This window comes from Triticum aestivum, chromosome 7A (assembly GCF_018294505.1).
Source record: "Triticum aestivum cultivar Chinese Spring chromosome 7A, IWGSC CS RefSeq v2.1, whole genome shotgun sequence".
Lineage (NCBI taxonomy): Eukaryota > Viridiplantae > Streptophyta > Magnoliopsida > Poales > Poaceae > Triticum > Triticum aestivum.
The window spans coordinates 558,417,614-558,429,811 of NC_057812.1; the positions used below are offsets into that span (position 1 = coordinate 558,417,614).

General features: G+C 43.7%; 2 protein-coding genes across 7 annotated transcripts; both read right to left on the reverse strand.

The window, feature by feature from the left end:
* Positions 1–2,521: 2,521 nt before the first annotated feature.
* Positions 2,522–6,297, reverse strand: LOC123148219 (pentatricopeptide repeat-containing protein At2g22410, mitochondrial). 6 transcript variants are annotated; one of them, XM_044567596.1, is made up of 5 exons: positions 4,147–6,297; positions 3,770–3,975; positions 3,494–3,595; positions 3,252–3,380; positions 2,522–3,020 (listed from the first exon to the last, which is right to left on the reverse strand). In XM_044567596.1, exon 1 carries the CDS (start codon positions 6,123–6,125, stop codon positions 4,230–4,232), a length of 1,896 nt encoding a protein of 631 aa, XP_044423531.1. In that variant the 5' UTR covers positions 6,126–6,297; the 3' UTR covers positions 2,522–3,020; positions 3,252–3,380; positions 3,494–3,595; positions 3,770–3,975; positions 4,147–4,229. The 6 variants fall into 6 exon arrangements, with proteins under 6 accessions (XP_044423531.1, XP_044423532.1, XP_044423529.1 ...); XM_044567597.1 differs by lacking the exon at positions 3,494–3,595 and having other exon boundaries at positions 3,825–3,975; XM_044567594.1 differs by lacking the exon at positions 3,494–3,595.
* A 2,258-nt stretch (positions 6,298–8,555) lies between these two features.
* LOC123152037 (FBD-associated F-box protein At5g60610) lies at positions 8,556–10,454 on the reverse strand. The gene is made up of 3 exons (XM_044571647.1): positions 9,551–10,454; positions 9,263–9,406; positions 8,556–9,151 (listed from the first exon to the last, which is right to left on the reverse strand). The coding sequence occupies exons 1-3, from the start codon at positions 10,388–10,390 to the stop codon at positions 8,756–8,758; spliced, it is 1,380 nt and encodes a 459-aa protein (XP_044427582.1). The 5' UTR covers positions 10,391–10,454; the 3' UTR covers positions 8,556–8,755.
* Between the last annotated feature and the right edge of the window lie 1,744 nt (positions 10,455–12,198).

Consider the following 12,198-nt stretch of genomic DNA (forward strand, 5'->3'; position numbering starts at 1 on the left):
CTTCTGTAAGCACAACATTGCAAGAGCATGTGCTTTTGTACCGGCATGTTACAACCCGAACCAACAAAAATTGTGTTGACCCTCCCGTTTTTCTTGGCTAGTTGTAACCGTATCTCCAACCCTAATTTCACTATAAAGCCGGCCTAAAAGACCCATTGCTATGGAATTTTAGGCCATTCCAATATCCCCTGCCATCCCATCCCCTAGACCTACAAGTGTGTTATAGAGGTGCTACGGACTTGCCCCCCATCATCCACTAATCCACCACTCTCCTCTGCATTTTGGGGTGTGGACTCCCTCACTCTCCCATTTCCAATCAAATCTCACCAAACTCAGCATGTAGCTTTAATTATGTAGAATTTATCTGTAGGTGTAGCAAACCTCTTCTCATTCTTAGGCAGGAGAATGTGGTGGTGAAGGTTGCCAACATCTTTTTTTCATGACGTGCATTGGTGCCACCATAGGAGCTGGATTGCTACTATGTTTCCTCATACTCCAGATCTGGACAAGCTAGGTTGTGTGGGTTCTTTAGGCTGGAAGATTCAGCTCCCTGATGGCTATGGGCAGCCAAAGTAGTACCCCACCCCACCCCCACCCCCACCCCCTCAAATTTCATTTAACGAACACCTATAAAATAGGATAGTCGCACACACAATATAATAGAGACAACAACATAAGCATGAATGTGGTGTTCTTCTCCAATTATTTAGATCTCATAATAAGAGTCAATGTATATGATCATATAGCCATACCTCTAAAAATATAATAGATCACCAGGACGTGTTGGAAGAAATGCTAAACTTTTTTTCTTGGAAAGGAAAATAGGTCTTCTATATGCAAATTCCCTAAACGAACGAAGCCAAAGCTTCACAGGATTTTAGGACTTCGAATCCATCGAATTGATTGCGCGAAGACATGAGTGCAAGATAGCACTTCATATTTCGTACAAGCAGATTTCAGGCGGCTTTTTTGGTGCATTTTATGTGCTGGTTTTCATTGGTTTTCTGTGTTTCTTTAGCGGTTTTCTTGCTTCTCCATTTTTGGTTTTATGTGTCCGTTTTCAATGGTTTTCTTTTGGGATTCAGTTTTCTGTGTTTCTTTACCGGATTTTTTGGATTTTTTATAAGATTTTTTAAACATTGTACATTTTTAGTATACATAAGGAGCATTTTTTATAGACGTTCAACATTTTCTAAATACATGATACATTTTTCGTATACATCTAAAACATTATTACATACACATTTACCATGTTTAAAATAAAATACTAACAATTTTTCAAATACATGTTAAACATTTTTTAGATACAATTTGAAACAGGTTTTAGAATGATATGAAACATTGTATAAACATTTTCTTTAAATGCCACAGACATATTCTTGAAACACCTGAACATATTTGTAAATGTAACGCCCATTTTTTCCTGAATGGCACGAAACATCTTTTTGAATTTTACAAACACTTTTTTACATTGCATAAACATTTTCTAAAATATCACTCACATTTTTTTGAAACATGTGCGCTAACAATTACACTAACATTTTTTTGCACTGCGCTAAAAAATTTAAATTCATGGTTTTAAAATATTTTAAGTAAATTTAAGTTTTGGAATATATGTATTTAGAATATTTTCGAAAATATAAATAAATAAAAGAATGTTTGTGACGCAGAAGAAAAATGAATTAAGCTGTAAGAAGTTCTTGGGCTGGTCCATTAGTAGTGACGCAGAAGCGAGACGAGCTTGTGGCTCGCATAAAGCGAGACAAAGCCGCTCTCAATGCCAAATGCTTCAAATAAACATGCATAGAGCACTCCGCAGTTGGAAAATAAATCAAGGGCAAGTCTACTCTCCCATGTTTTTGGAGTCTTGCGCAGTTGATCATGCTGTTGAACAATGATGCAAAGTAGTATAATAATTATATTTGGTTATGAAGTTGTAGCTGGATCTTGTTTCACTAAATTATTATTGGAACTGGTATTTCTTTTAGTTGCTGTATTGCTCTGTAATACTAATACTGTCTACACTGTAAGTGGTTAAATAAATGTACTCCTTGCTAAAGAAAAAGATAAAGCTAGGGATAGATTAAGTATTCATCTGCCCGTAGAAGGGTCGAAGGTTGTACTACTGCAACTATCAATCAGGATTCCTTCAAAAAAAAAGTGCCAGTCAGGATAACAGATCGACTTCTCTTCGTGCCATAGCAGCTTGAATTAAAAGTGAAAAAAAAGTTGAAAACATATCAACACATACATCCAGTTGACTTTTTGTTGAAATTCCACCCAGAATAGCCCCTGTTGAGATTTGAGAAAAAGTCATCCACATTCAAATGTCCTAATCCTAAAATCTTGACCTTGGCTGGGCATATATGTGCAGAACCCTGGCAACATGCTGGAGCTCCAGTAGCATGAAAAGTCAGCCATGACTACTACCGAAAACTTTGCATGGTGAAAAATAAAGGTGTTTGTCATCCAGTTCTTAAAGTATTCCCCAATTATGATAAACTGGTGTTCTAACAGTGAGTTAAGACCATGAAAAACCTTTATCTTCTGGTTTCATGCGGTATACAGTGCTTGCCATCTGAATGATCAACACCGTTGAAGTGGCTTTGCATCTCAAAAAACAGCCTCCCCAGATGGAAGCATAAATATGTATAATCAGGCATGACAACATGGTTAGCTCTTTATGAAAGTCAATTAGCCACCTTTGCTCGATTGTAAGTCAACCAAGTACGCTTCAGCAAAAAGCTCATTGTTTTATGGAAATATGTCTGTCAGACAGCGGCATATGCTTCTACACTCAATTACCCAAAACAGTGGCTTCATCCTCCTCTCCAGAGAATAGCTGAAGTGCCTTGAATATTCCACAGTTGCTTTAAGAGGCTTCTTCGTGGTTTGTAACAGGAACTCAAGCTCTGGTTCCAAAAACAAGCTCAGTACCGTGCCCAGAAGTGGGGACAATCAAGACATCATTGAGCACACCATCTTTCTTAGACAAGTCCATCCCCAGGAAGTAATTCAGTCTGTAAACATCGCAGTTAACACTTGTGAGTTCACGAAGCATCTTAGTGTATATGTTTGACAAGTGAACAATCACATTGTTAGACTTCAGGAAATTAAGCAACAAACAGCAAAATCAGAAATAGAAATAGAAAATTGGCTTCGCAAGTGGATTATACTACTGACTGGAGTGACTTGGGACCATAAATGCAATTGATCCTATCATGTGCAAAAACATGATTCAAATGCTTTACCAATAGTAACATGCTGGTGGTGCACTTTCTTCACTTAGTACTTCCGATAGCAGGTCCTTATTACCAGCAAGGACCCTTGAGAAGTAGCTGGATCCTGGATAGTTGGAAACTTGAACATGCGCACCAGTTCTGGTTGGGTAAAGTTTTTGCACTTTGTTAGCTATTTTAAAAAGAATATTATGAATTACAAGCTAATATGAAAATTTTCCAATTGGGTAAAAAAAACAACCATAGACCCTAACTGAATATATCAGGTGCAGGGGGCCTGGCCTGCCTAGTATATCTATCCCATCAAAAAAGATCACTGATCCCAATTTCCAGCTGATCAATTGAACATTTAATTCCTGCCAAAAATACAAACACCTCTTTTTTTGGTGAATTCATATGTGACAGCTAACTTTCTGTCATGATCATGGCACAGTCAAACTGTTGGTCAGGTAAAAATACAAGAAAAATGTTGTTCGTAAATGGTAGACAGTTCAATCCCCAGTAAAGCTAAGAACAATTTGGTTCCTTACAGGTGATTAGCAGTCAGGATGCTCTCCGGCGGTCCTTCCGGTTTGATGAACTTACTGTTTATGAGCTTTAGTTTCTCCAGATATTGATGAGACATCACAGCCAAGGCAGAGAATCCTGAGTGTTGTCGATGTAATGCCACTGACCTAACTGTCTGTACAGTCGGTTGAGTTGGTTGCCCCACTGAACCGTGGTATCTGCAGAAAGCCTGAAACTGAACCGATTAGCAGGAAAAATGCAGGTTTACATCAAAGGAAGCTCAAGTTTACAGGATTCAAATGTGAATAAATAAATGCCTGAAATTGTATTATTCAATGTTCAAAATTCAAATGAACCTAGGCATACTTTCACTATTTCAGGGATGCTTCTTTACACCTACCTTCAGGTTTCCTCAGACAGGCTACTTGGTATGAATATATCCCTTTGCAGCTCATGCTCTGCATCAGGCACAGAATAGCTTATTCACTCTTCCATGATGAGTTCTACAGGCTGCACAGCCAGGACATGCAGAGAGACTAAATGATACGCCAACTGATCAACTGCCGCGTATATCTCACTTGAGCATTCGTCTTCCACTCCAAATTCATGTATGTTGTTATTTACTTCAATTGAACTAACACCCATATCTTTTTTTGTTCCCCGCTCTCTCATTAGCTTCCTTAGCCTTTTCATGTCCTCCCACTGGTGAGTTTCATACAACAAATTAGAAATTAGGACAAACAAGCCTCCATTGATTCCCTCCAACTCAAGCAGTTGTTTGATCGCTAGCTTGCCGATCTCTGCATTGCCATGGATCCTGCAGGCTCCAATTAATGCACCCCAAACCACAACGTCAGGCTTCATTGGCATATCTTTTATTAGATCAACAGCTTTTGCAAGATGGCCACGGCGACCAAGCAGATCAACCATGCAAGCATAGTGCTCAACTTCAGGCTTAACATCGTAAACATGTCTCATGGCTTTGAAGTAATACTGTCCATCTTCTAGTAGACCACCATGACTGCATGCAGAAAGAAGACCGACAAATGTGATCTCATCAGGGGAGAAGGCATCAGATACCATAGCCCTGAAGAACATGACTGCCTCTTGTGCACGCCCATGCATGGCTAGCGCTCCAATAATCACATTCCAAGAGATAGTGTTTTTATTGGGCATCTCAGTGAACAAACTTATGGATGTGTCTACCTGGCCACATCTTGCATACATATCAATAAGTGAATTAAGTAGAGTGACACCAGGATCACTAAAATTGTCTTTGATATAACAGTGCATCATCCTTCCAGAGGCCAAATCGCCATTTTGTCCATGGGCAGAGAGGACACCAGCCAAGGTAACCTCATCTGGAGTGAGACCTAGAGATTTCATACGGTTATAAAGACCCAAAGTTTCACAGAATCGGCCAGCTTGAACATAGCAAGAGATCATGGCATTCCAAGAGACTATGTTCCTCTCCGGCATCTGCTCAAACCAATCTCTCGCAGCATCAACCGAGCCATGTTTCGCCAGGGCACAAAGCATGGAAGTCCACGAAACGACATTCTTTATCGGCATCACGTCAAAACATCTACGAGCCATCCACAGATCCCCGCACTTACCGTACATGTCTACCAGTGCATTGCCAAGAATCAGATCTACCCGGGATCCACTAGCCAACATATGACAATGCACCAGCCGACCAACCTCAAGATTTCCCTCGCTTGAGCAAACGAGAAGCAGGCTGACGAACGTGAACACATCGGCCAACACTCCTTGGCGCCTCATCTCTCCAAACAAGGCACACGCCTCGCTGGTCTCCCCGGCCTGTGCATATCCACCAATCATCGTGTTCCACGACACGACATTCCTGTCCGGCGCCATCTCAGCAAAGAACCGCCGAGAGTCCCGCAGCGACCCGGCCGACGCATACGAGTGCAGGAGCGCGTTGCCCACGAACACTTGCCGCACATAACCGAGCTTGACAGCCACTCCATGGGTGGCCAGCGCGTGCTCTGCGGCTCGCGCCCTGGCGCACGCCTTGAGCACGAAGGGCAGTGTGAACTCGTTCGGCAGGATGCCGCGCCGGAGGGCGTCGCGGTGCAGGCACAGCGCCTCCTGGGGAAAACCGCTGTTGGAGTACGCCCTGATAAGGCTGTTGTACGCGAACCTGTCCGGCTCGGGAACTCTGTCGAACAGGCGGCGGGCGTGGCAGAGTCCCACGTGTCCGGCGCCACCGGAGAGCGCGCAGTAGGAGGCGACGAGCTGGGAGGCGAGGGAGGCGACGGTGGATGGGCCGTGGGCGAGGAGGTGGGCGTGGAGCTGGTCGAGGTGTCGGATGGAGCGGCACTGGCGCAGGAGCTCAAGGGCATGGCGGGGGTTCATCAACAGCGCCGCCCGAGACCACGGAGACGGAATGGACTCCAGAAATGGGTTACGTGAGGTTGGAAGGGTTAGCGTGTGATACAATTTTTTTTTTTGAGGGGGGTAGGTGTGATAATATATATATTTTTTGGAGCAAATAGCGTGTGACAGATAAAGGAGGAAGGATTTGATGCAGGCTTTCTGGGTCCAAATCTGAGCTGTTTGTTTGCTTAGAAATTGACCGGCACCTTCAGCCAGTGAGGATCCTGAAGGTGCTGTTGATGAACCCCAGTCTTAAAGGCCGAGCACCTGTATTTCTTAATCTTCTCCACTAATCACTTTTAATTTATACAATGGTGCTTCAATTCAAGATAAACTTTATAGAAAAAGATGCACATCGACATTCTTTCTGTGATCAGTTCCTGGTTTCGTTGTCTATTAAACTTCAATTATGTATGTACTCCCTTCGTTTCTTTTTAGTTTATATATAAAATTGGGTCAAAGGCTCTCACTTCGGCTTGAGCAAACTGGCTGGGCCTCCTGAATTTCTCTACTTTGGCTTGGGCTGATACAGTGAACAATACAAGACCGCACTGGAAGGCTCTCACTTCGCTGATGATGTTGGTACCTTTGGAGATTTAGAAGAAATGCAATGCGAGAGTTTTCCGCAACACCGCCGCACCGACCATGTTAATTGTCGGGAGGGTCAAGGAAGAGGCCCATCTTTGGGCTCTAGCGGGTGTGAAATACTTGAGTATGTAATGCCCCAAGAGTAGTTGTTTTCTTCCCCGTGTTGTGGGCATAAGTGTAAACCTTCTTTCTTAATCAATGAAAATGGCAAATCTTTTGCCTTGTTTCAAAAAAAATGGGTCAAAGTCAAACTTTAAAAGTTTGACTAATCAAAGTTTGACTAATTTTATAGAAAAAAATATCAACATCCACCATCCACAACACTAAAGTTATATGTTATGAAAATTAATTTCATCATGGATCTAATAATATTGATTTCATAGTGTGAATGCTGATATCTTTTTCTACAAACCTAGTCAAACTTTACAAAGTTTGACTTTGACCAAATCTCATATGCAAATTAAAAAGAAATGGAGGGGCTATGTTTAGAGTTTTTTAGGAAAATTTTGTCAAAACTATCGCACACGGTCGATCATTTTTTATTTATTTTGAGAAGTAGTTTGATCTCTCCCGTCACACAACTTTCGTGTTTTAAGTTTTGTGTTTCGATCGTCATATACGAATAGATCTACATTTTCTAATGTAGTGCAGGTGTTCATGTGTGTGAACTTATTTTCTTCAAGCTCTCTCACATACCCTCTTGATCATCTACTTTGTCAATCCACTGCTTTCACGAGAGGTCTAGATGAAAAAGATGAAGATTGAGGATGTGATTCCATTCCAGCAACTGACTCCAAGTTTCGTTAGCTGTAACTCCTCGATTTCATGTTCAACTTTGGATTTAATTTAGGTGAATTTCATCAAATCCATCACACATGATCGCTCATTTGAAATTTTTGACATCTAACTTCATCTCATTGTTTCACACAACTCATGTGGTAAGTTTTTATTTTGACACTCATAGACGAAGTTGTGTGGTGGTCTGAGATAAGTTCACCATATGGACAGGAGTTGAGAGTAACCATCAGTATGCACCTAACCAAACAGCTAAACATTGCATCTGGACAGCATATGGATGCAACCAAACGCCATGCTTCTGTTTCTTTCTGCTCATGCGAGGAAAGGCAACGCAGGCAACCAAACAACTTGCAAAACATGGCTCAGAACTCGTATCACCTAGAATAGGCTCTACCTGTCCAGATTCCCGGGAAACCCAAAAATGATGCGAGCATCCAAACAGGCCCTATACATACCAGCCCAGATTCCAGAATGCGGAGGCAACAACACAGAGCAGACAACTTCTCCAGAGTGAGACTGGAGATGGTTTTGCAGGAAGTGCGCTGAAGCAAAGATTTGAGACTTACTATTAACTGTGTTATTAGGAAGGCGCCATTGCCTCTAAAATAACAGCAGGATACAAGATCAGGCCAGATTTACTTAGCAGGTGCAGGAGCCAGTCAGGTCCTGGGAAGTTGAAATCTTATTCTGGGGTAGCTCCCAGACCTTGCTCAGTTTTTGCCAGACAACACAAAGACCTTCACCGATTCAGAAATATGGCCTTTGTGCATAGAACAGCAACTTGCTAGGAGTCTTCCTCAATTCAGTTCTAGCACAAGTTTATTTTTTTCTTTCTGTTGCATAGCACTGGAAAACTTGTCAACCTAGCTTGGTATAGTCTGATCATCTGATGATATGAACAAAAACTGACAGAGGTGCACTCTACAAAGCATAGCAGAGAAAATGGCTACAAAGCAGGCCTACTATATCAGATTTCAGAACCACATAGTAGTTGATTTATCACTAGTAATACATGACGTTAGATAACATGATAAGATAACGCTGGCCTTTTCAGTAGTTCTGCCAGCTTAGATACTTACATGTACTCTTGGTACTCCTAGTTGAAACCTGGTTTAATCCAAGAGATAGCATGCCTTCAAACTTTAACATTGTGATCTTGCACTACGGCAGTCGATGATTCCCCAAAAGGCTGGGATCGATCTTGTATATATATATTGAACGAATTAGCCATGCATTGAGCAGGGAAAAGGGTCGTCGACAGTAAGATCAGATGCTTCCTTCAAACTAAAAGCAACGTCTACTTTAGTCAACACCAGCAATACTTTGGAGGTCCATTCTCGAAACCGTGGACACCCCAATCCGTCTATCATCTCATCCATCTCATGTCGTAAAGCAAAATTTTCTTCACGCGGCACAAGCACCAAAGACTGCAGCTCCAGCGCACCCTTGGCGATGAACTTGAGGAATTCAAATTCGTTTTGATACCCTCGATATTTGTGGAAAACCATCCTCTTGACGTGTGATCTCAAGCATTTAATTGGACTGACCTCCTGCCAGAACTTGGCATGGTACTCCCCCGTTGGATCATAGCCAGCTACGAATGGATCATGCCGGAGAGACTGCAAATTTATACCAATGCATGGACAGTTCAGTTACATATGTGGATCATGCTGCTAATAATTGAAATACCATTGCCAAATGATCGACTGACGGAAAGAAATGGGAGAAACCTCGATGTGAAGCGTGTCAACATTGGGAAAGCATCTAAGGAAACGGGCAAGCATGTTGACCTCCCCCAAGACACCAAAATTCACCTTCAAGGCCAATATCTTGACGCTTGGAACCACGGTTCCTGGGCTTGCCTTCATGTTTGGCTGCAATGCAGTGCACCCGAACAGATATGCAACATACTCATTTATTGATGGATGGAGTAATTTGTACTAATCTCAGTGGATGGAATGATTTTCTAAAATCCCCAAATAATTTCGTGTTGAAATAGAGATGGAGAGGCACCGTACCTCGATGACATGGTCGCCGATCTGCAGCTTGTGACCTCTGGGCTCCAGGTAGCCAAGCACCCGCAGGTTGGGTGCACAGGCAAACTTGACCCTCATACCAGCACCTCCGACAACACGAGGCGGATCCAACAAGATAAGGCGATCCAAGAGTGGTGTTTCCATCACGGCGACCTCCTTCACCGCGGAGCGTCCAATGACCACGCATTGGAGGCTTTGGCTGCGGAGATGCACATGCTTGGGCTTGTTGCGGGCGAGCACAATGATCTTCAGAACGGGGCTGACAGCAAGCAAGCACTCCAGGTCATGGTCGCTCATGTCAACTCTTGTCATATTGAGACTCTGGAGCTTGGGAAGAAAGACGTCGGAGAGGTCAACGGGGAACGTCCAGAAGCTCAACGAGATGCTCTGGAGAGAGGCGCAACGGAGGATGTCAGCCGGGAGGGGCGAGAAGGTGTGCTGCGCCTGGGCGTGCTTGTTGACGAGGGCGAGTTTCTGTATGCCCTTGGTGGCGAGGAGGCGCGGCCACTCGGCGAGCTCATGGTCCAGGGAGGCTGACCTGCATTCGGCGAGGCGGACGGCGCGGAAGGGCCCCGGATGGTCAGCAAGGATCCGGGGGACTACGGCGTCACGGACGGACTCGTGGAGGTGGACATCGTCGAGGGCGAGCGGGGTGGAGCGCCAGAGGTGGCACCAGCGGGGGGAGAGGGCGGTGGTGCGGGCGGCGTCCGTGACGGAGAGGCGGGAGATGATGGCACAGAGGAGGTCGTCGTGGAGGGCGCTGATTCGGTCCTCGCCGTCGTATCCGGCGGTGGGGAGGAGGGAGGCGGCGCCGTCGGCCATGGTGGCGGGGCGACGCGAGGGTTTGGTATGATTCTGGCCGGAACCCGGAATGGAGCAGCCCACCAAGCGTCGTTTCGCTTTTTTTTTTCTCTCTCTCTTTTTGAGACGGGCTCACTCTCTTTTTATCCGTCTAGACTAGATGGTAGGTTAGTGAAATTCTTTTTCTTAATCCAAGCTTCGTATATTCAGATGCAATTTTTGCCATTTCATCGATGCCAACCCCTTTATTGCCCCATATATCCGGGTCAGACGGGTCGGTCACTAATCTTTTTTTTATAACCTCGATCACTAACCGGTGAAAACATCACGACCCAGCCGGCTCCCTCAAACCGGTCTTACGTGTATGGGGCTCACCGACATTCTTCATATCTAACTCATATCTAGGCCAAATATGGAGAGACCTGGACAATGATGCGCCTTAGACATATCTATAGTTTTTAATTGTTAAATGCTATTATATTATCATTTTATATGTCATATGCTATTTATATTATTTTTCTGAACTAACCTATTAATTTAGTGTCCAGTGTCGGCTCCTGTTTTTTTTTGCATGTTTTTGGCTTTACAAAAAATGCATACTTACAAAAGTCCAAACATGAAAAAATTTACGAGGAGTTTTTGTTGAAAATATGCAACACTAGAAGCTTTGGAGGGGAGGGTGTTAAGAATGGGTTGTGGGCAAGCTTGTGGGAGCCCCACAACTTTGTTTGACCTAATTCCAAACCTATAAATTTCATAATTTTCTGAAACCCTCAGAGCAAGACTCGAAAGAATTTTATCATCGCCACAAGACTTTTTTTTGACATCAAATATAGTAATAGACTTTATTCCTCACATAATAGACAGTCATTTACTAAAAGAGGAGAAATAAAGTCCGGGATAGAACTATCTCAAAATCCCTAAGATCTAATGGTAAGAGAATTTCTAGCTAAGCTATCTGCTACCTCATTCGCTTCACGAAAACAATGCACAAAGGAAGTCTTTGCAAATTCCAACTGCATTTGCTTACACTCCATGATGATAGCCGCCTCAGGACGAAAATATGCTTCTTGTTGATTAAAGGCTTCCACTGGAACGTACTATCAGATTCAATGATCAGTGAATTATACTAAAAAAATACACTTCTGTGACGATACATGTTTGTCATAGTAGGGCGTGTTTTTTGTCATGCATGTACATCCACGACGATTTTATGACAGAATCAAGATAATCATACCTGTGCTGTCGTAGAAGTGTTTCATGACATTACCAAAATTATTATCACGGAAGTGTCCACTTTCATCACGATAAATCGCGCGTCACAGAAGTGCTTTCGTCAAGGGTGACCGACACGTGACATCCACCGTAACGGAACGCCGTTAAGCTATCGGGTCAGGTTTTGGATCCGATAACCCGCTAACAGCCTCGACCAATGGAGATTTTCCACGTGTAAAATCATCATTGGCTGGAGGAAACACGTGTCGGCTCACCGTTGGGACAGATGTCATCCGCTCATTGGACCGAAGGCGCCTATGATACGGCGACACATGGCACGACCCAACAGAGGCCCATTCCTGTGAAAAGGCCAGCCCGTTTGACTTGGTCAAAAGGTGGCGGGCCGGCCCACGGAAAGCCTGTTAACGGCCTGTTCGCCCTATCTGAATTAGGCCCAGTAGCGTCATCTGGGCCGTCCACTATGATTCAGCCCGTTTTAACTTCCGGCCCATGTGTCGCCCATGACTTCTTTCAGCCCATATGAGGACCTTTGTAACTCTTGGCCCATTAACGGCCCGTGGTGAAACTGGCCCGTAATGAACAGTGTATCACTT